The sequence below is a fragment of the Dromiciops gliroides genome, chromosome 2 (assembly GCF_019393635.1).
Source record: "Dromiciops gliroides isolate mDroGli1 chromosome 2, mDroGli1.pri, whole genome shotgun sequence".
NCBI classification, from domain to species: domain Eukaryota; kingdom Metazoa; phylum Chordata; class Mammalia; order Microbiotheria; family Microbiotheriidae; genus Dromiciops; species Dromiciops gliroides.
In genome coordinates, this window is record NC_057862.1 from 687287496 (window position 1) to 687308560 (window position 21065).

Sequence of the window (21065 nt, forward strand, 5' to 3'; positions counted from 1 at the left end):
CCATTGCATTGGTGAGAAGAATATAGTCCATCACAGTAGATCAATACTCAATGTTGATGATACTGTGTACAATGTTCTTCTGGTTCTGCTCATCTCACTCATCATCAGCCCACGCAAGACCCTCCAGGTTTCTCTGAACTCCTCCTGCTCATCCTTTCTTACAGCACAATAGTATTCCATTGTATTCATATACCATAACTTGTCCAGCCTTTCCCCAGTTGATGGGCATCCCCTCAACTTCCAATTCCTTGCCACCACATAAAGCTCAGCTATAAATATTTTTGTACACATGGGTCCCTTTCCCCCTTCCATGATTTCTTTGGGAAAAAGACCCAAAAGTGGTATTGCTGGGTCAAAAGGTATGCACAGCTTTATCGCCCTTTGGGCATAATTCCAAATTGCTCTCTAGAATGGTTGGATCAGTTCACAGCTCCACCAACAATGCATTATTGTTCCAATTTTTCCATAGCTTCTCCAACATTTATTATTTTCCTTTTTTGTCATTTTATCCAATCTGATAGGTGTCAGGTGGTACCTCAGAGCTGTTTTAATTTGCATCTCTCTAATCATTACAGATTTAGAGCATTTTTTCATATGGGAATAGATAGCTTTGGTTTCTTCATCAGAAAACTGCCTGTTCATATCCTTTGACCATTTCTCCACTGGGGAATGACTTGGATTCTTATAAATTTGATTTAGTTCCCTAAATATTTTACAAATGAGGCCTTTATCAGAAGTATTGGCCATAAAAAAATTGTTTCCCAGTTTTCTGCCTCCCTTCTAATTTTGGGTGCGTTGTTTCTGTTTGTACAAATTTTTTTTTAATTTAATGTAATCAAAATTATCCATTTTGCATTTTATAATATACTCTATCTCTTGTTTGGTCATAAACTTTTTTCCTTTCCAAAGATCTGATAGGTAGACTATTCCTTTCTCTCCTAATGTACCTATGATATCACCTCTTATGTCTAAATCATGTATCCATTTTGACCTTATTTTAGTATAAGGTGTAAGATGCTGGTCTATGCCTAATTTCTGCCATACTATCTTCCAGTTTTCCCAGAAGTTTTGTCAAATACAGAGTTCCTATCCTAGAAGTTGGAGTCTTTGGGTTTATCAAACATTACATTACTAGTGTCATTTACTACTGTGTTTCCTGTGCCTAGCCTATTCCACTGATCCTCCACTCTATTTCTTAGCCAGTACCAGATAGTTTTGATGACTGCCGTTTTATAGTAAAGCTCCAGGTTTGGTACCACTAACCCACCTTCCTGTGAATATGTTTTCATTATTTCCCTGGATATTCTTGATTTTTTGTTTTCCCAGATGAATTTTGTTATTATTTTTTCTAGCTGTATAAAATAATTTTTAGGTAGTCTGATTGGTATGGCACTGAAAAAGTAAATTAATTTAGGTAGTATTGTCATTTTTACTACATTAGCTCTGCCTATCCATGAGCAATTGATATCTTCCTAATTATTTAGATCTGATTAGATTTGTGTGAAGAGTGTTTGGTAGTTGTGTTCATAGAGTTCCTGGGTTTGTCTTGGCAAGTAGACTCCCAAGTATTTTATATTATCTACCATTATTTTAAATGGAATTTCTCTATCTCTTGCTGCTGGACTTTGTTGGTCATGTATAGAAATGCTGATGATTTATGTGGATTTATTTTATATCCTGCTACTTTGCTAAAGTTGTTCATTGTTTCAAGTAATTTTTGAGTTGATTCTCTAGGATTCTTTAAGTATACCATCATATCATCTGCAAAGAGTGATAGTTTTGTTTCCTCCTTGCCTATTCTAATTCCTTTAATTCCTTTCTCTTCTCTGATTGCTAAAGCTAACATTTCTAGGACAATATTAAATAATAGGGGTGATAATGGATGTCCCTGTTTCACCCCTGATCTTATTGGGAAGGCCTCTAATTTATCTCCATTGCATAAAATACTTGCTGATCACTTTAGGTAGATACTGTTTATTATTTTAAGGAAAGCTCCACCTATTCCTAAACTCTCTAGTGTTTTTACTAGGAATGGGTACTGTATTTTGGCAAAAGCTTTCTCTGCATCTATTGAGATAATCATATGATTTTGGTTGGTTTTCTTATTGATGTGGTTGATTATGTTAATAGTTTTTCTAATGTTGAACCAGCCCTGCATTCCTGATATAAATCCCACCTGGTCATAGTGTATTATCCTGGTGATCACTTGCTGTAATCTCCTTGCTAATATCTTATTTAATATTTTAGCATCAATATTCATAAGGGAAATTGGTCTATAATTTTCTTTCTCTGTTTTTGCTTTGCCTGGTTTTGGTATCACCACCATATTTGTGTCATAAAACGAATTTGGTAGAACTCCTTCTTCACCTATTTTTCCAAATAATTTGTATAATATTGGAATTAATTGTTCTTTAAATGTTTGGTAAAATTCACCCGTAAACCCATCTGGCCCAGGGGATTTTTTCTTAGGGAGTTCATTAATGGCTTGTTCAATTTCTTTTTCTAATATGGGTTTATTTAAGGATTTTATTTCTTCTTCAGTTAACCTGGGAAGTTTGTATCTTTGTAAATATCCTTTAGATTGTCAAGTTTATTGGCATACAGTTGGGCAAAATAATTCCTAATTATTGATTTAATTTCCACTTTATTGGTGGTAACATCGCCCTTTTCATTTTTGATACTGGAAATTTGGTTTTCTTCTTTCTTTTTTTATATCAAATTAACCAACATAACCAGCTCTTACTTTTATTGATTAATTCTATAGTTTTTTTGGCTTTCAATCTTATTAATTTCTCCTTTAATTTTCAGGATCTCTAATTTAGTGTCTAATTGGGGATTTCTAATTTGTTCTTTTTCTAGCTTTTTAAGTTGCATGCCCAATTCATTAATCTCCTCTTTCTCTTTTTTATTCATGTAAGCATTTAGAAATATAAATTTTCCCCTAAGCACTGCTTTGGCTGCATCCGATAGATTTTGGTAAGTTGTCTCATTATTGTCATTCTCTTAGATATAGTTATTGATTGTTTCTATGATTTGTTGTTTGTCCCATTCATTCTTTAGAATGAAATTATTTAGTTTCCAATTGATTTTCATTCTACTTTTCCCTGGCTCTTTCTTACATGTAATTTTTATTGCATCATGATCTGAGAAGGATGCATTTACTATTTCTGCCTTTCTACATTTGACTATGATGTTTTTGTGCCCTAATACGTCGTCCATTTTTGAAAATGTGCCATGTACTGATGAGAAAAAGGTATATTCCTTTCTATCCCCATTCAATTTTCTCCAGACATCTATCATGTTTAACTTTTCTAGTAATCTATTCACCTTTTTCACTTCTTTCTTATTTATTTTTCAGCTAGATTTATCTAATTCTGAGAGGGGGAGATTCAGATCCCCCACTAGTATAGTGTTACTGTCTAATTTCTCTTGTAACTCATTTAACTTCTCCTCTAAAAATTTGGATGCTATACCATTTGGCACATACATATTCAATATTGATATTACTTCATTATCTATAGTACCTTTAAGTAAGATGTAATTTCCTTCCTTATCTCTTTTAGTGAGATCTATTTTTGCCTGTACTTTGTCTGAGATAAGGATTGCTACCCCTGCCTTTTTTACTTTAGCTGAGGCATAATATATTCTACTCCAGCTTTTTACCTTTACTCTGTGTGTATCTCGCTGCTTCAAATGTGTTTCTCTTAAACAGCATATTGTAGGATTCTGGTTTTTAATCCACTTTGCAATTTGCTTCCGTTTTATAGCAGAGTTCATCCCATTCACATTCATAGTTATTTTTACTGTCTATTCCCCTCCATTCTATTTACCCCCTTTGTACTTTTCCCCCTTCTTTCACCCTATTCCTCCTCACTGACATTTTACTTCTTACCCCTGCCTCCCCCAATCTGCCCTCCTTTTTTATCCCCCCCTCTCTTTTCTTTACCCTTTTCTCCCTTGCTTTTGTCCTCCCTTCTATCAGTCCCCCCTTTCCCTTTCCCTTTTGCTTCCCTAAAGAATGAGCTAAGTTTCGTTATCCGAATGAACGTATGTCTTATTCCCTCTTTGAATCAAATCTAATGAGAGTAGGGTTGAAACAATGTTCACCCCTCCTTTCTTTCCCTCTATTTTAATAGGTTTATTTTTCACCTCTTCATATGATATAATTCATCCCATTCCACCTCCCCTTTCCTCTCCTCCCCATAGACTCCCTTTTTAACCCCTTAATTTTTTTTTTTATATCAGACAATTTATATTTATATCCTCTGTGTAAACTCCTTCTCTCTGCCTAAATACATTTACAATTCTTAAGAGTTATGAGTATTTTCTTCCCATGTAGGGATATAAACAGTTTAACCTAATTGGGTAACCTTTTTTTCCCCCTCTATTTACCTTTTTAAACTTCTCTTCAGTCTTATATGTTAAGATCAAATTTTCTATTCAGTTCTGGTCTTTTCACCAGGAAAGATTGAAAGTCCCCAATGTCATTAAATGTCCATCTTTTCCCCTGAAAGAGAATGTGCATTTTTGCTGGGTAATAGATTCTTGGCTGCAATCCATGCTCCTTTGCCTTCTGGAATATCATATTCCAAGCCTTGCGGTCCTTTAATTTTGAAGCTGCCAGGTCCTGAGCAATCATGACTGTGGCTCCATGATATTTAAATTGCTTCTTTCTGGCTGTTTGGAGTATTTTCTCCTTCACCTGATACTTCTGGAATTTGGCTACAATATTCCTTGGAGTTTTCCTTTTGGGGTCTCTTTCAGGAGGTGATTGGTGGATTCATTCAATGATGATTTTATCCTCTGATTCTATGATATCAGGGCAGTTTTCCTTAATAATTTCCTGGAACATGGTATCTAGATTCTTTTTCTGGTCATGGCTTTCAGGCAGTCCAGTGATTTTCAAGTTTTTTCTCCTGGATCTGTTTTCCAGATCAGTTGTCTTTCCAATGAGGTATTTCACATTTTCTTCTATTTTTTTATTCTTTTGATTCTGCTTGACTTATTACTGGTGTCTCATGGATTCCTTATCTTCTAACTGTCCCATTTTAATTTTTAAGGCATTGTTTTCTTCAGTGAGATTATGTACCTTTTTTGCTATTTGGCTAAGTGAATTTTTTAAGATATTGTTTTCTTCAATGAGATTATGCACCTTTTTTTCCATTTGGCCAAATGAATTTTTTTAAGGCATTGTGTTCTTCAGTGAAATTATGCACTTTTTTTTCCATTTAGCCAGTCAATCTTTGTGCTTCCTTTTCCAAGCTGTTGATTCTTTTTTCATAGTTTTCTTGTTTTGCTTTCATTTCTCTCCCCATTTTTTCTTCTACTTTTCTCAATTGATTTTTGAAATCCTTTTTGAGCTCTTCCAGGAAGGCTTTTTGTTCTTGAGACCAATTCACCTTTCCCTGTGAGGCTTCACACGTAGGGAATTTGAGGCTATTGTCCTCATCTGGGTTTGTGTTGGCTTCTTCCCTGTTGATACAGAAGCTCTCAATGGAGAGGGTTCTTTTTTACTTCTTATTGATTATTGCAGCTTATTTATTTATTTTTTAAGTTGAGTTGAGGTCTGCTCTGGGGGCACCAGGGTCCCTGTTTTGGGCTTCTTGTGCAGGGGTATAGGTGCTGTGTGACCGGCTTTTTACTGTGTGGCCTTTATAGTGTGTGCAGTTAGCACCCCTGTACTTCCTATCTAAGGGCCCTGCGTCTGTGTGCCTGGTTGTGCCTATCCTATTCATGGCCCTACCACTGGCAACTTGCCCTCTCGGCTGGTGCAGGTAGGTATTTCCACTGTCCTTCCTCGCCACCAGATTTTTTGAGCCAGGTTCCAGGGACTTCAGTTGTTCGGCTGTGACCCGCATCTCCTGCTGACTTTTCCCGACCCCCTCGGCGCTGGGCTGCTGCCCTGTGCTGGGCCTCCTTTTTGCCCAAGTCAGACCAACCTTTTCCTGAAGTCTTCTAAATTATCTCTGGTTGGAAGACTGTGTCTCTCTGTCTCTTTGCAGGTTCTGTAGTTTCAGAATCCATCCAGAGGCTTGATTTAATATTCTTTTTGAGGGAACAGAAGGAGAGCTCAGGCAGCTTGCTGCTTCCTCTCCGCCATCTTGGTCTATTTGAACACTTTTCAATTTTTCAACCTCTTTGGTCTCTAATTTTCTTCTTCTTTCATTTGCCTTTCTCCCATGCCATATTCATGACCCTGTTTTCACAAGGGAAATTTGATAAAAAGACATCCCATGCAATCCTAATCCTTTAACTATGATTTCAAGGTTAACTTCTTAATTTATACTTTTTAGCACCAAACTCTATAACTAGACATTTTCACCTGATCACTTTAGTGATATCTCAAAATCATCACAGGCTAAGGCATATTCATCATCATTACCACCTCCAAGAACACCATCATTGTCAACAACAACATCATCGTCTATTTTATTTGTTTATGATCAGCTAAAAAAGCAAACATCATATATGCTTGTGACTATATTCATCATATCGCTCTCCCTCAGTAACTATAGCCAATCAGTTGTTAAAGTCTCATTATCTTACCTCTATAGTTACTCCAACATGCACCCCCTCCCTTTCCTTCTCATGGCTACCATCACATTTGGTTCAAGTCTACTTTTGCTTTACCATGGGTTATTCCAATGGCTACCAAATTAGTCTCTTTGCTGCCATTCTTAAAGATATTGTCAGATCAATATCCCTATGAAAAACTACTAATTATGTTAGTCTCCTGCTCAAAATATTGTAATAGTTTTCCAGTCAATCAATCAATAAACATTTATTATGTGTCTGATGTATGCCACTCACTTTACTAAGCACTGAGAAAATGTTCAGTCATGTTTGACTCTACGTGACCCCATTTAGAGTTTCCTTAGCAAAGATCTTAGAGTGGTTTGCCATTTTCTTCTCCAGTTCAATTTACAGATGAGAAAACTTAGACAAACGCGATTACGTGACTTGCCTTGGATCAAATTTGAACTCAGGAAGATGAGTCTTCTGGATTGCAGGCCTGACACTCTATCTGCTCTGCCACCTAGCTGCCTACTGGCAACTAAAACTGAAATGAGAATCCTTTGCTCTCAGATTATTACCTAAAAAAAATTGGAGGTATGTGTGTGGGGAAAGTGGGGTATGGAGAATAGCACAGAAGTCCAAAAACAGTATAACTGGTGGGAAATGGAGAGAAGGGTGTGCTGATATTTCTCAAATAGAGATCCTTTAGCCAATGGCCCTGTGCTCCAGATCAAGGATCCAATCAGAGGGGAAGAGAGGACTGAAGATATAAGAATGCCTGGCATATTCTAATTTGTAGGGTAATGACATTTCTCAGTGAGGAGACTCCTGGGGAAGGATGAAGAAGACCAAAGTAGTCCAAAAGCAGTGTGGTTTGTGGGCAATGTGGACAAAACTGTTTTCAGTTCCTTTTTCCAACAAATTTAAAAGGTTCAGCCTGGTGTTCAAAGCTCTACAACTCTGTGATAATATAAAGTTCTGTCCCTAACTTCTCTATTCCCTTTCATGAATCTGAATATTTATTTAAACTAGAATATTCAAGAATCCCTGATTATTTGCCATGCTTCCTTACCCAATTCATTTCACTTAGAATTCCCTCTCCCAGTTTGAACATTCTAATGGTATACTTCAAGGATTAGTTAAAGCCATTACAATTAAGGTATGAAAAAATTTTAAATAAATATGGAAATAATAAAGGGCTTTCCTTTGGAGGATGTGAAGTGACTCCACATAGATAGAATATAAGGTTTGGCATGGGGAGAAAAAGAAAAAAAAAAAACCTTAGTCACTCCCTGTGGGGTGTATAAAAAAGGTGTTGACTCTTTTCATTCAAGTGGCAGTTCTATGCACTTTTCTGAGAGAATTATTTGTTTTCTTTTGTTCATTTTATCTCTATCTATCTATCTGTCTGTTTGTCTATAATACATTTTTTATTTTTCTTCCTATTTCCAGTCATCCTTCCTTCCAGCTTTTTTTTCTTCTTGCCATCCTTCCTTCCTTCTTTCCTTCCTTCCTTCCTTTCATGGCAGGGAGATAAGCTTTGATTTCTTCACCAACTTTTGGGATTAATTTTGTGAATTTTGCAGGGCTGGAGGGTTGTCTTTTCATTGAAGTCCAAAGTGATACTTGGTGTAGAAGTGATTGAAAATTGTATTTGCACTTAGAGTGTGAAAAGTTAATATGATGATAAAAGGCACTTTCTAAACTGCAAGAAGCCCAAAAGAAAAGCTATGACAACCTTCAGGGGGATTTCATTAGTATCTCAGGATGGAGAGCAATGTATTACTAGAGACCGGCAGTTGTGAGTTAATTCTTTTACACATACACTGAATAAGTTTGATACCACTTTCCTGCAGTCTCTGTATGTGATTCTGGGAAGGTATAGCATCAGTTTACAAGGGGATGTTTTGTACCAAATGTTCTTCCTGAAACATACTTAGTAAATGAACCTTTCTATATAATTTATTCCGGTTGACAAATTGATAACTGACTAATAGTTATGCTAGTATAGACATAAAACTTGGGGCTCATGAGTCATATGGACTTACAAAGACACGACTTAGACCATCAAGCACCCCATAGAACATTAAGAGGGGTTGAGCAAGCCTTCCTCTGGGCATTCAACCTACCAGTGGAAGTAAGCAATCTCAGAGAATGTGCCGCATTCTATTTATTTTTCCCATGAATTCAACAGATTTGCATGAATTACAAATAGATTCTATTACCATTCATTTTAATTCATTTCCTTTAGACTCTCTTTCCTAATTGAAGGTTTAGTGTCATAGTAAAGGGTATCCTTCATGCTTTGCCCTGATCCCCCTCATCCCTTGAAGTATAGTTTATAGATTGGAGTTTTAGATGAGTGGAAAAAGGAGATATGTTCCATTAAGCTTTCTCATCCTAGACTACCAGAGTGAAAATTGAGACCCAAGGATGAAAAACCAAAATCAAATCCCATCTTTCTGAAGTAACATTTTAGCAGGCTATCAATAGGTGTGGTAATAATGAAAACTTTTCTCTCCAGTTTTCCCAGAAGACTTGAAAATGTAGAGTATTCAGATGTTCTGAGTATTCAGGTGTGAAACATTCAGATATAATTCAGACATGAATTACCAATTTTCAGGAAATTAGAATCCAGTAAATGACACTTCTCATGAGTTGAGCTGAATATTACAGAAGTTTTCTTGAATGATTCAGAAGGTGTTAGGGACCTGTACTCAAAGTCCTGCTTCAGGGTGATTATTCTGAATTTGAGAGACTCCGTAATCATTGTGGTAGATTTAGAATATTGAGAGCAGGCAAATAGATTTATTATAGTTTCTCCCTCATAGGGGGATAGGTGAAAAGAAGATATACATTAGTAGAGCTGGATTTGTAGGTGAAAATTTGGCTGCTTTAAAGTTAGAAAGAATCTCAGCTAGTAAACTTATCAGTAGTGTAACCCCAGGCAAGTCACAGCCTATCTGAGACTAAATTTCCTATCTGTACAATGAGTTTAATAATAATTTAATATTTAAACTACCTACTTCCAAAAACAATTTGGAAGAAAAATCATTTTAAAGCTAATATTTTAATATTTGAAAGTAATATGCTTTATTCTTTTCCCCTTTTCTCTTTTTTCTATTCTGAAATAATAATTAACATTCACATATTGCTTTAAGGTTTGAAAAATTATTTTGTCAATATTATTTCATTTGATCTTCACAACAATCTTTGGATGTAGGTATTCCCATTGCCCCCTCCACTCATTTTACAAGTGAGGAAACTGAGGCTGAGGTTATGAGCTTTGCCCAGGATCATAAAACTAATACTTATCTGAGGAAGGTTTTGAATTGAGATGTCAACTTAGAATCCATATTGCATCCATTGTACCACTAGCTGCGTAATTTTTAGCCTGGTTTGGGGGACACATAATCTGGCCGATTTCCCTGTATATCAATACATTTCAATAGACTTCTAAATGGTTTATTGGTCTCAATTCTTTCCTATCTTACATCTCAATTCTTCCTCAACTCAGCTTTAATGTGATCTTCCTAAAATACAAGTCTGACCATATTGTGCTGCTCCTCTATAAATTCCACTGTTGTCTCTACAACCAAATGTAAATTAATCTGTTTAGATGGAAATTTAAGAAACCCATAAGGAATGAGGTTTATTAATTAATGTTAGTACATTTTTTCAAAAATAAAGACAAAAATCCAGTATGATAAAAAGTTTTATTTCAAATTATTTTATTTCACATTCATTTGAATACATGTGAGAAATACCTTTTATTTTGTTTGAGGCAATTGATGCATCTAGTTCTTGTAGTGTAAACCATTCTTTAATTGTCATTTTCTGCCTCTCTGGTCTTCATGCACTTCATTCCACATACTTCACAATCTAGCAACAGCATAATTCTTTCTGCTCTCCTACATCAAAGGCAACTTCGTATCTCTGGGAATTTTCAATCACTGTTGCTATGACTGAAATGTTCTTTCTCTTCATCTCTCCCTCCTGGATTTCCATATTTTTTAAAAGGAAGTTCAAATTTCATCTTCTGTAAAAAGGCTTACTACCATCCCTTAGCCCTAATGGTTTTACTTCCATCTATACTGTGTATATTTTGAATGTTCATGATTCTTTGCAATTTTCTCTTCCATTAGAAAATGAGCACTTTGAGGGTAGGGATCATCTTTTTACCTTTCTTTGTATTCCTAGTACTTATATAATGTCTGATAAAAAAGAAGAAAAAACACAAAATCCAGTTATATTAACTTAAAAAAAAAGATTCTGGGAAAATATATGGAAGATTACTGTAGTCAACTACAACTAAGAAAGTTAATATGTGATTGTAATTTAGGTTACTCACTACTCCTAGCTTTGGGTCTTCTTCTTTTTATCTCTCTAAGAGTCAGATATTCAGAAGCTATCCTTATTTCTTGACTAGAAATTCTGAACATGGAACTCATAGATTCCCATAAGATAAATGGGTACATTTTGAGGCATCATTATATTTTTGTGGAATTGGGGGGCAGTTAGGTGGTGCAGTGGGTAAAGCAATGGCTCTGGATTCAGGAGGACCTGAGTTCATATCCAGCTTTAGACACTCGATACTTACTACTTGTGTGACCCTGGGCAAGTCACTTAATTCTCATTTCCCCACAAAATAATAATAATAATAATAATAATAATAATAATAATAATAATTTTAAAATGTGGAACTGTGATTATTTTTTAAATGATTGCTTTTATAATCCTATGCACTTTATTTTATTTTGTAAATTTAAAAACACTTGTTTTAGGAGTCCATAGACTTCACCAGTTTGTCCAAAATGTCTCTGTCAAACACACACACACACACACACACACACACACACACAGATCCTTTATCTAGGATACTCATTATCCAAACTTGTTCATTTGAGGTTGTAGTCAAAATAAATATATCAGAAATCATCCTTTTCTTTGAGAAAGCTAGTTTCTTTGATCACATTTTCAAAAAGTTTAATTTGTCGTTATCTAAGCAGGAGGATGGTTGGTGATACATGACATTTTCCATGATCTTTATTGCTGTTCAGTCTTTTCAGTCCTTTCTGAATCTTCATGGCTCTGTTTAGGTTTTCTTGGCAAAGTGGTTTGACATTTCCTTCTCTAGCTCATTTTATAGATGAAGAAACTGAAGAAAATTAGTTTAAATGACTTGCCCAGGGTCACATAGCTACTAAATGTCTGAGACTGAATTTGATCTCAGGTCTTACTGACTCCAGGCCAAGTGCTCCATTCACTGTGCCACCTAGCAGAAAATTAACTGAGTGGGCAAATAAATGACTGCTTCTGTCATAGGAATATAGGTCTAGAAAGGATCAGAAAGATCATCTGGTCCAATCCCCTCATTTTTCAGCTGAGAAACCAAGGCTCTGAGAGGTTAGACTCTAGTCTAACATAGACATAGTCACAGAGATAACAAATGTCAAAAACAGGATTTGAATCCTAGACTTTCTGCATCCAGGTCTAGCACCTAACATATTGCTAAGTAGCCCTGTGAGAATTCTTGCTGTACATGACAGAATAGAGGTTGAGTGGGGAGAGAATGATTTCTTGAATCAGAGGAACTGGGGTCTATTTTAATAAGCTAGTACCAGGTATTATTCTTCTGACCAGTGTATGCCTTCCTGGGAGGTAAGCTCTAGTATTGTCTTCATTTTGCAGATGAAGAAACAAAAGTTCAGAGAGTTTCTCAAGGTCACACACATAATAAGTATTTGAGAGGGGACCCAGCTCATCATCTCACGGCAACACTAACAACTGAAAGCCAAAGATGAGTTGTCTTTCTCCTTTTAAACTGCTCTATAAAGGAAGGATCATAAATTCAAATCCATGGTGGGACTGCAGAGAGAAGAAAAAGGGGGATGCTCTTAATTATTCTTTTCTATAGTGTTTAGAGTTTCCAAAGCATTTTGTATACATAATCTCAATCAAACCTCATAAAATTTTATACAGTTAATACCACAGGAATGGCTCGATTTCACAGATGAGACAACTGAGGTTCTGACTGTTATATGTCTTATCTTGGCTTGTCGCCTAGTAAATATTTGAAAGATGATTTGTAGATGTGACTCATAGTCCACTGCTTGCTGATCCTTCTTACTGTGATTTCCTTTTATCCCACAGTACCCTTGTGTAGGTCAACAGAACTACTTTTCTAACAGGGGCTTTGGCAGGTGACTTGTTAATGAAATGACTTACCTGGCAGCATGGGCCTGGCACAGCCTTCTCTCCACATTTCAGGCTGGTCCAGCTGACATCTTCACCATTCCGTGGATTGGAGTTTCCTCTTCCTCCCTAAATGGATTAACCTGTCCTTGCCCTCTTAGACATTAGTCATTTTCTTTCTAACTCTTCAATTCACCAAGGTCACCAAGCATTCTCTTTGTGAATTTCCAGTTATCTGCTGTTCCAGCAAACTGACAAAACCTGAAGGACTCTATTTTTTTTTCTTTAATTGTCCAAACATGTTCAGCCCCAAGGTCTCCCAAATAGACATTTTACCATTTGCATCACCTCCAATTCCCCCAGCAGCCCTAAAGCCAGAGAGCAGTGGTCACTGAGGGCAGCTTTTTATATTAAGGTTTCTCACTTTAAATCTGTTTCTTTCTGATTTCAACCAGATGATAGAAAGCAATTTCAGTAAGTGCTCCCCTTAATCAGTTTTGGGCCACAGATGGATCTCTGAGGCTGCCCTTGCAGAGCACATTGGGGAATCTGTCACAGATACTCTTCCTTTCAAAAAGTACCCTTGGCTTCATATAGGGGGAGGGCATTTTCTATTGGACATTGTATTACATCTAGGACTTGGCTCCTTTAGTTGCTTTTATGCACCTCATCTTTTGCAGGTGGCTCCTTGGCCTATCCAAAGAAAGTGATTTACCCCATTAGCACAGTGCCCCAATCTTGAGACTCTTACATACTTTGGAATGTCCCATGCTTCACTAGGGTTTCTACTTGTAATCTTAAGTAATACTAGAGAGCTCGGGAACGGCTTAAGCCACAAAGAATAAGAGACAGGGTATTCTACGTGGAGTTAGGAAGACCTATATTCAAATCATGCCTCACAATCTTACCAGCTGTGTGATATTAGGTAAGACATATACCCTTTCTGAGCCTCTGTTTCCACATCTGTAAAATACAGATAGAGGCAGTCTGACATAATCAGGGACTGATGGCTTTGTAATCAGAAGACCATGCTTCAAATCCTTGCTTTGACTCTATGATTATGGGCAGGTCCTTTGTCCTCTGTGGAACTGAGGAAAATAATCTGTCTTGTAGAGGGAGGCTCCTGATTGGAAGTCGGCTATACTTGGTGGAATGGCAGTGCTTGAAGTTAAAGGCTCGAAGTTAAAAAAAAAATAAGGCAACGATAATAAGACCTACAAAACAGGATCAAGTGAAGTGATGTGTTTGAAAACCTTAAAGGGCTATAAGTGTCAGTTATTATTATTGTTATCATTACTATATTAGTACTAGAATTAGTTTTAGAATGTTTAGACTTTTAAGAGTCTATGAGGGGGGCAGCTAGGTGGCGCAGTGGATAGAGCACCACCCCTGGATTCAGGAGTACCTGAGTTCAAATCCGGCCTCAGACACTTAACACTTACTAGCTGTGTGACCCTGGGCAAGTCACTTAACCCCAATTGCCTTACCGAAAAACAAAAACAAAAACAAAAAAACAAACAAACAAAAAAAGAGTCTATGAGGAAATGAAGAGGAAAGTATAATGCATACAGACCCTGGTAGGATGATCTAAGATCAATTACAGGAAGCTAGAAGGAGGTGTAGGATGTCAGTGGGATAGCAGGAAAAAACTTAATCATTAGCACTTTCCACGAGTACCTTTCCACGAGTAGCTATAGTGGCTCCTCACTGAAGGTCTTCTAGCTAAGTCTAGATAGTCACTTCTCTAGGTAGGATCAGGGATTATTTTTAAGGTATAGGTAAACTTGGTCAGTGGGGCCCCTTACCCTGACATTTTGTGATTCAGTAGTCTTGAAAGACCTGGACTCAAATCTTCCCTCTGGGACTTGTTTTAGGTCCAGGGGAAAGTCATTGGACCTCTCCTAGACAATTTATTTCATTGTGTAAGAGAAAAGGTGATGACCTGTTTCATCTAGTTCAAAATCCTATGAAGTTTTACTGCTATTCCTCAACTGGGCCAGATCACAGACTAGTAATACTGATGATATTTCCAAGATACAAAGGCAATTCCCATAGGAGATTAGTTCTAAAAATATTTTCAACAGGGGACACTTCTGGACATATTATAGAAACAAGTATATAATGGCTGAGGAAGAATATTTCAAAAGGAAAAGCCTATTTTTAGTTCCGTGTTTGCTATCTTACCTCATCTCTACCCCTCAGAAACCTACCCCCCACACACACTCTTTAATTCCACAAAACTACTGGGTCTATACAATTTGATATGTACTGTATTACATGTGTTTCTCATTTCCCTCCACACTTCATTCCTATTTTTTCCTACTACCTCCCAGAAACTTCTATATCTCAAAGCTCCTTCCAGTCTTGGAATTCACCCTAAAGACCCCCTTGACTTTCTTTTATATATATATTTTTTCATCATTGGAATGTTAGAGAGCAGGAACTTTATGCTAGAAGTAAGCAGAGGCAGCTAACTGATACAGTGAATAGAACTCTGGGCCTGGAGTCAGAAAATCTAGGCTCAGATATTTACTAGTTGTGTGACCCTGGATTAAACTCCATCTACCTCAGTTTCTTCAATGAGAAAAAGGAGATAGTAATAGTACCTACCTCATAGGACTATTGTGAGGCAGAAATGAATGATTCATAAAGCAGTTAGCATAATACCTGGCAATTAGTAGGTGCTTAATAAATGTTGTTTTTTTCCATTTCCTCACTTTTACAAGTATTCATATTCCCAGTTCTTAACCCAGTGACTGGCATATAATAAGATTTTGAAGATTTTTTAGGGTTTTGAGGGGCGGGGGGGGGGCTCCAGAACTGTTTTATGGGGACCCTCTAGGCCTCAGCAACAGGATTACATTGAATGTTCCTTCAGGTAAGCAAATATTTTATGCTTTATATTACTAGAACATATCATGGATTAAGCAATCAATAAATTATTGATGTATATTTAATAAATATATGTTAATTGATAGAAATGTCATGTACTCTAGAAACCAATGACTCTATCCGTTCATTTTATAGACAAGTAACATAGTTGTTTACATGTTGCTCCTTGAAGCTCCTGGAGTGCTGGGATCTTTTTTCCTTTTTTTGTATTCCTAGCATTTAGCACAATGTTGGGTGCATAGCAGGTACTTAAATGCTTTTTGACTGACTGAAGTGACTTTCCAGAGGATATAAGCTATAAATGGCAACATCTGAATTTGAACCCAGAGTTTCTGAAGTCACAATTAGTCTTTCCAGTTATTTTCTAGAATATAAAGAATCAGCAACTCACCTGTCTTAGAGAACTACACAGGGAACTTGAGAGATAAAATGCCTTGTCACAGGTGACATAGCTAGTATGTATGAGGAAAGTGTTCCTGAATCTGTGGGCAGTCCTAAAGCCATTATTCCATTGAGCCTTCCAAGTGTTAGGTGAAAAAGACATTGAGGAAACAGCATCCATCCTAGCAGGTCCTAAAAAGTGGTGAAGTTTGGTTGTGCAACTATCAATCAAACAATCAACACTCATTTATTAAATGCCTACAGTGTGTCAAGTACCGTGCTAAGAGCTGAGGATGCAAAAAGAGCAGAATGAAAGTCTTTGCCATAAAGGAACTATTCAATTGAATTAAAAGTCTGTCTTTGGAAAGGAGAAGAAAGGAAAGTGGCTGAAATTTTAACTGCATGCACCTCACAATATTTCTAAACTTTATGAAGATTTATAAAACACCATAATCAAAGGTGCAGCATTGAGGTTATTTTATTTTATAATTCACTGTAAAAATAGAATGATGTTTCTTGGAGAGATCCCATTTAAGAATTTTTGTGTTAAATTTTTTTTTAAATTTTTTTATTATTATTTCATGTCCTATTAGTGAATTGTCTGTCCCTGCCTCTTAGCAGCTTTATAGACTTCCTCAATTGCATCTTTTATTTCATCTTTCATGCCACCTCATCTCCATGTGTATCCTTCTGGTCTGGAAAAGTAATTTGAAGTCAAGTTTAAGAATAAGCAAACTATCAGCTTTAAAAAAATAAAACATTTCCTCCTCCCCAGTTTTAATCCCTCTTTTCATTGAACAAATAATTTTATGGCAAAAAAGAACTTTAGAATTTGCATTTAAATAAGGGTCTATTCAACAGTGGATTTTATTAAGTGATAAGCAATGTAAAAAATACACTGATTTTCCTTTAAAAAGTCACTGTGAAAGATGGTTTCTCAAGGAAATGTAAAATATCCTATCTATTAATTCAGTAACTATAAACCATAATGGTTCAGACTTTAAATAAAGAAGTTATTGTTTTAAGTACCAGTTAATCCAATCTGTAGTAAATCCAGTCTTCTCCTCTATTACCTTCTGGAAGGTGTAATGTGACCATCCTCGCTGAGAACTGAACAGTGAAGTTAGCACCTAGGGAGACTAAAAGAATAAAGCTTCTCTCAGGTGATAGTAGATTCAGCCTCAAATGAAGCTTTCCCACCATGGCCCAGTATAAACTCCAAGATATTTCAGTTAAGTAGTAGTTCATTAAGTCACAAAATCATAGCTTTAAAGTGGAAGGGACATGAGAGGCAACCCAACCCTACCTAATCTAGTCCTAGACTTTCCAAATGAAAAATCCAGTGATCTACTCTAGATCCAAGCATTGGTAAATGGCAGAGGCAGAATACAATCAGGGTTTGTCCTAGTTAGAGAAAATAAACAGGCCTAAAGTATCCTTCTAATACCCAGATTCTTTCTAATTTGCATTTGGTTAGACTCCCCAAGGGAACTGGAAGGCATTTCAGGAACCCGAAGGCCCAAGTAAATCCATTAAGTCTATGAAAGCCCATATAGACTAACATCTCCCCCATTTAAAAAAAAAATCCTTTTACAATATGGAAAGGAATATAAGATTTTTTTAAAGTCAATGGGGCCCCAAAACATCCTTTCTCCCTTGATGCCCTGATCTCTAGCTTACTGACATTTTTATCTCCTGGTTTTAGAGAAAGAATTAAGTCCTGACATCCCTTCCAACTGAGTAATATGTCTGTTAAGGGCTAAAATTCTAGCTAAACTGTCTAAAATATCTAATGAGTGGTCGCCAATAAATTATAAGCTTTAGCAAGAGTTAGACTTTTAAGCATTTATTAAGGAGAATAAGAATTTGGTAAAGAGATAGAAAAAGGCCTAGATTCCTATCTATTAAAGGGAGAGCGCATTTCTAGCTCCGCTCTCCACCAGAGTCCAAAGGAAAGAGAGTGAGACCGAGCGCCAGTCTCTTCCTTCCTCCTCCCACTAGCCCACGTCACTTCCTGATGCCAAAGAAAAGACTCCTGGTCTTGCCCTCAAAGACCTTTGCTTCATGGGTGGAACTCTTCTACAGTAAGTCTCCAGCAGGTGGCGTCATTCCAATCGTTACATGTCATAGATTTAGATCTGGAAGAGACCATAGACAATATCTAGGTGACACATCCCCTCAAAATGATAGACAAATCTGGATTGCAAATTTCCATATATGCCATTTCTGTAATACTTTATGATTGTTGAGAGCTTTCCTCACAATTTAATGAATAAAATGAAAAGCTTGCTATTCTCATTATACAGGCAGAGCTTCAAAAATACATTTGACTTGATGAAAGTGGTGGTGTCAGAATCAGAATTTGAACCCAGCTCTCATAAATCCAAACCTAGACCATGGTTCAGTACCAAGCCTTCTATTGTGGAAGTGGTGGTATAAACACCAATTTTGGAACTTTTTAATCACAATTGCAAGAGAATGACAAAATCTTAGAGTTGGAGGAGAGATGAAGCATCTATCTATCTATCTATGTCTACAATATGTATATATACACATATGCATATATGTATACAATTAATATTTTACACAAATGTATTTATTTACATGCATGCGTGTTAATATGAATGTATGCATTTATAGGTATATTTGTATATGTGTATACTTGCATAAATATGTATACATAAACATGCATATCTCTATGTGTAGCCTTATATCTATATGAATATATTTAATGTGAATATGCATGTGTTTGTATATGCTATATAGAACAAAAAACAAAGCAGTTTATCAACATCAACAACAGATCAATGCTATCTAATAACATATGCATAATCTATTTATGCAAAGAAAAAAGGTTGGTGCATTTTCTCAACTCTTTTATGAGGGCTAAACTTAAGATTATCTGTTTTTAAGTACTAGATTGTGTTGAAGGCTATGCACCTGATCCTATTTAGTTCTGAAGTTCTGGGAGAATCCTTTGTTTTCATTGGTGGTTTGAATGTATCCTATTCTGCAAAAGCACTGATGTGATGCTGTATAGTTCTTAGTGAATCAGTGACTTTTATCACTCAGCTATGCCTTTGGGAGAAAAGGAAAAGCTAAGAGCTAAAGAAAATAAAATCAAATGACTGGGTCTTGAATAATTGTGAATTTCCTACAACCAATTCTATTTCTAGACTCTAAAATGTTATCTGAGATTAAATACCTTATGTTGGCTCACTAATTTAATGTGTTTTTTTCCATTTTTCTGATTTATTAAGACATATTCCACAAGGCTTCTTCAATTAGAAATTCTTTGAAACAATACCATAATTTTTTGCCAGCCGGAGAATAGAGTCATCACATTCTCCCATTCTACGAATTGCTCCACAAATTGCATAAGTTTTAAATTGGCCATTGAATCTGCCTGTGACCTTGTCAACCTCGGCCACATTCATCTGGATGGACGTGTGGTCCTTGGCCCCAGTGATCCTGTTGCTCATGGAGCATTTCCGTGGCACGTACAGGTCCACGAACTCGCCAGCGTTGTTCTGCATGTCAGCAGCTGAGGGAACCGAGTGCAACCTTGAAAGCAGTGGAAGAGAAAAAAAAAGTAATGTCTTTTTTAAAGAAAATAAATGTATTGAAGATCTTCAACTGGGAACAGAATCATCCAAAGTGAGCTGAGAAAGGATTTCACAGGCTGTCTTAAATAGGGTCTTTGTCAGTTTTTCTTCTTCTTCAGGAAAATGATGTCTGGATGAGCAGTTATGTGATGAAATCAAATGATAACTTCTGGGTGTCCCAAAGGATTAAGTACTGGTCCTGCAGTCAGTAAGGCCCAAGTTCTAATTCACATTCAGACACTGAGTAATTATATGATCCTGAGCAAATCACTGGATCTCTTTCTCTCTTAAAAAGTGAAGAATAATACCTCAAACATAGAATAGTTGTGAGGTTAAAATGACATAGTTTAAAGTGCCTTGTAACCCTGGAAGTGCTACATAATTATTGTCATTGTAGTTATCGTTCAGTTTTGTCTGATCCTTCATAACCCCATTGACCATATTATGACAATACTGTACATGGGATTTTCTTGTTAAGGATGCTGAAGTAGTTTGGCATTTCCTTTTCTAGAAGCAAATAGTGACTAAGTGACTGGACCAAGGTGACACAGCTAGCAAGTGTCTGAAGCTGGTTTTGAACTCAGTTCTTCCTGACTCTAGGCCCAATACACTATGTGTTGATTCTACTTTTACTCATTACAGTTGTTATCATTATCATTGCTATGTACTTTTGACATAGCCATTTATTGTTAGTATTGTTATTACACTGTTATAGTTGTGATGTGAAAAGAAAGACATAACCTCATTATTTTAATGATGAAATTATGGTACTCCAAGGACAAAAATAACAGAAAATGGGCATATATTAATAAGATGTGGGGGCAACTAAGTGGAGCAGTGGATAGAGTCCCGGCCGTGGATTCAGGAGGACCTGAGTTCAAATCTGGACTCATACACTAGACACTTACTTAGCTGTGTGACCTTGGGCAAGTGACTTAAGCCTCATTGCCCAACCAAAAAAAAATTAAAATAAAAAATAATAAGATGTGCCAGTAATTATTAAAGATGGTACCCACACTGATGTGATCAAAGGACTATATGAGCATTTGATCTCTTTACTAAGGGTTTCTTCAGTGTGGAGAGCCACTGTTATGAAAATCTTTTCCACCAATACATAATGACAACTCCTTGGTGACTTTTATTCTTAGAAAGTTGTTTGAATCCTCAGAAATTCAATGAAATGGCCAGGGTCAAACAGGAAGGATTTAAATCAATGTTCCTCTGACTTTTAGACAGACCACTCTATTTATAATGTCTTACTGCTTCTGGCCTTGCATATAATAGGCATCTAATGATTGCTCATTGAATTAACTTAAAATGAATTACTTACATAGAAATAACCACGTGCTCATCCTTTTCACTGGACCACCATCCTTCACTTGAAGACTTTTATTGATATAGAACTTACTTCATAACAAAGCATACATTCTATGTCTCCATCTCTCTATTAGTGTATGTTTCTCATTTTAAGCAGAA

The 21065-nt window shown here is 36.4% G+C and overlaps 1 protein-coding gene across 1 annotated transcript; it reads right to left on the bottom strand.

Annotated features, from left to right (window-relative positions):
* Nucleotides 1-19268: 19268 nt before the first annotated feature.
* LOC122739874 (40S ribosomal protein S21-like) lies at nucleotides 19269-19520 on the bottom strand. Its single transcript, XM_043981582.1, has one exon. The coding sequence runs from the start codon at nucleotides 19518-19520 to the stop codon at nucleotides 19269-19271; it is 252 nt and encodes an 83-aa protein (XP_043837517.1).
* Nucleotides 19521-21065: the final 1545 nt, after the last annotated feature.

Excerpts from the sequence above, each read along its gene's own strand:
- LOC122739874 (XM_043981582.1), bottom strand. The coding sequence starts at position 19,520 with ATGCAGAACAACGCTGGCGAGTTCGTGGACCTGTACGTGCCACGGAAA.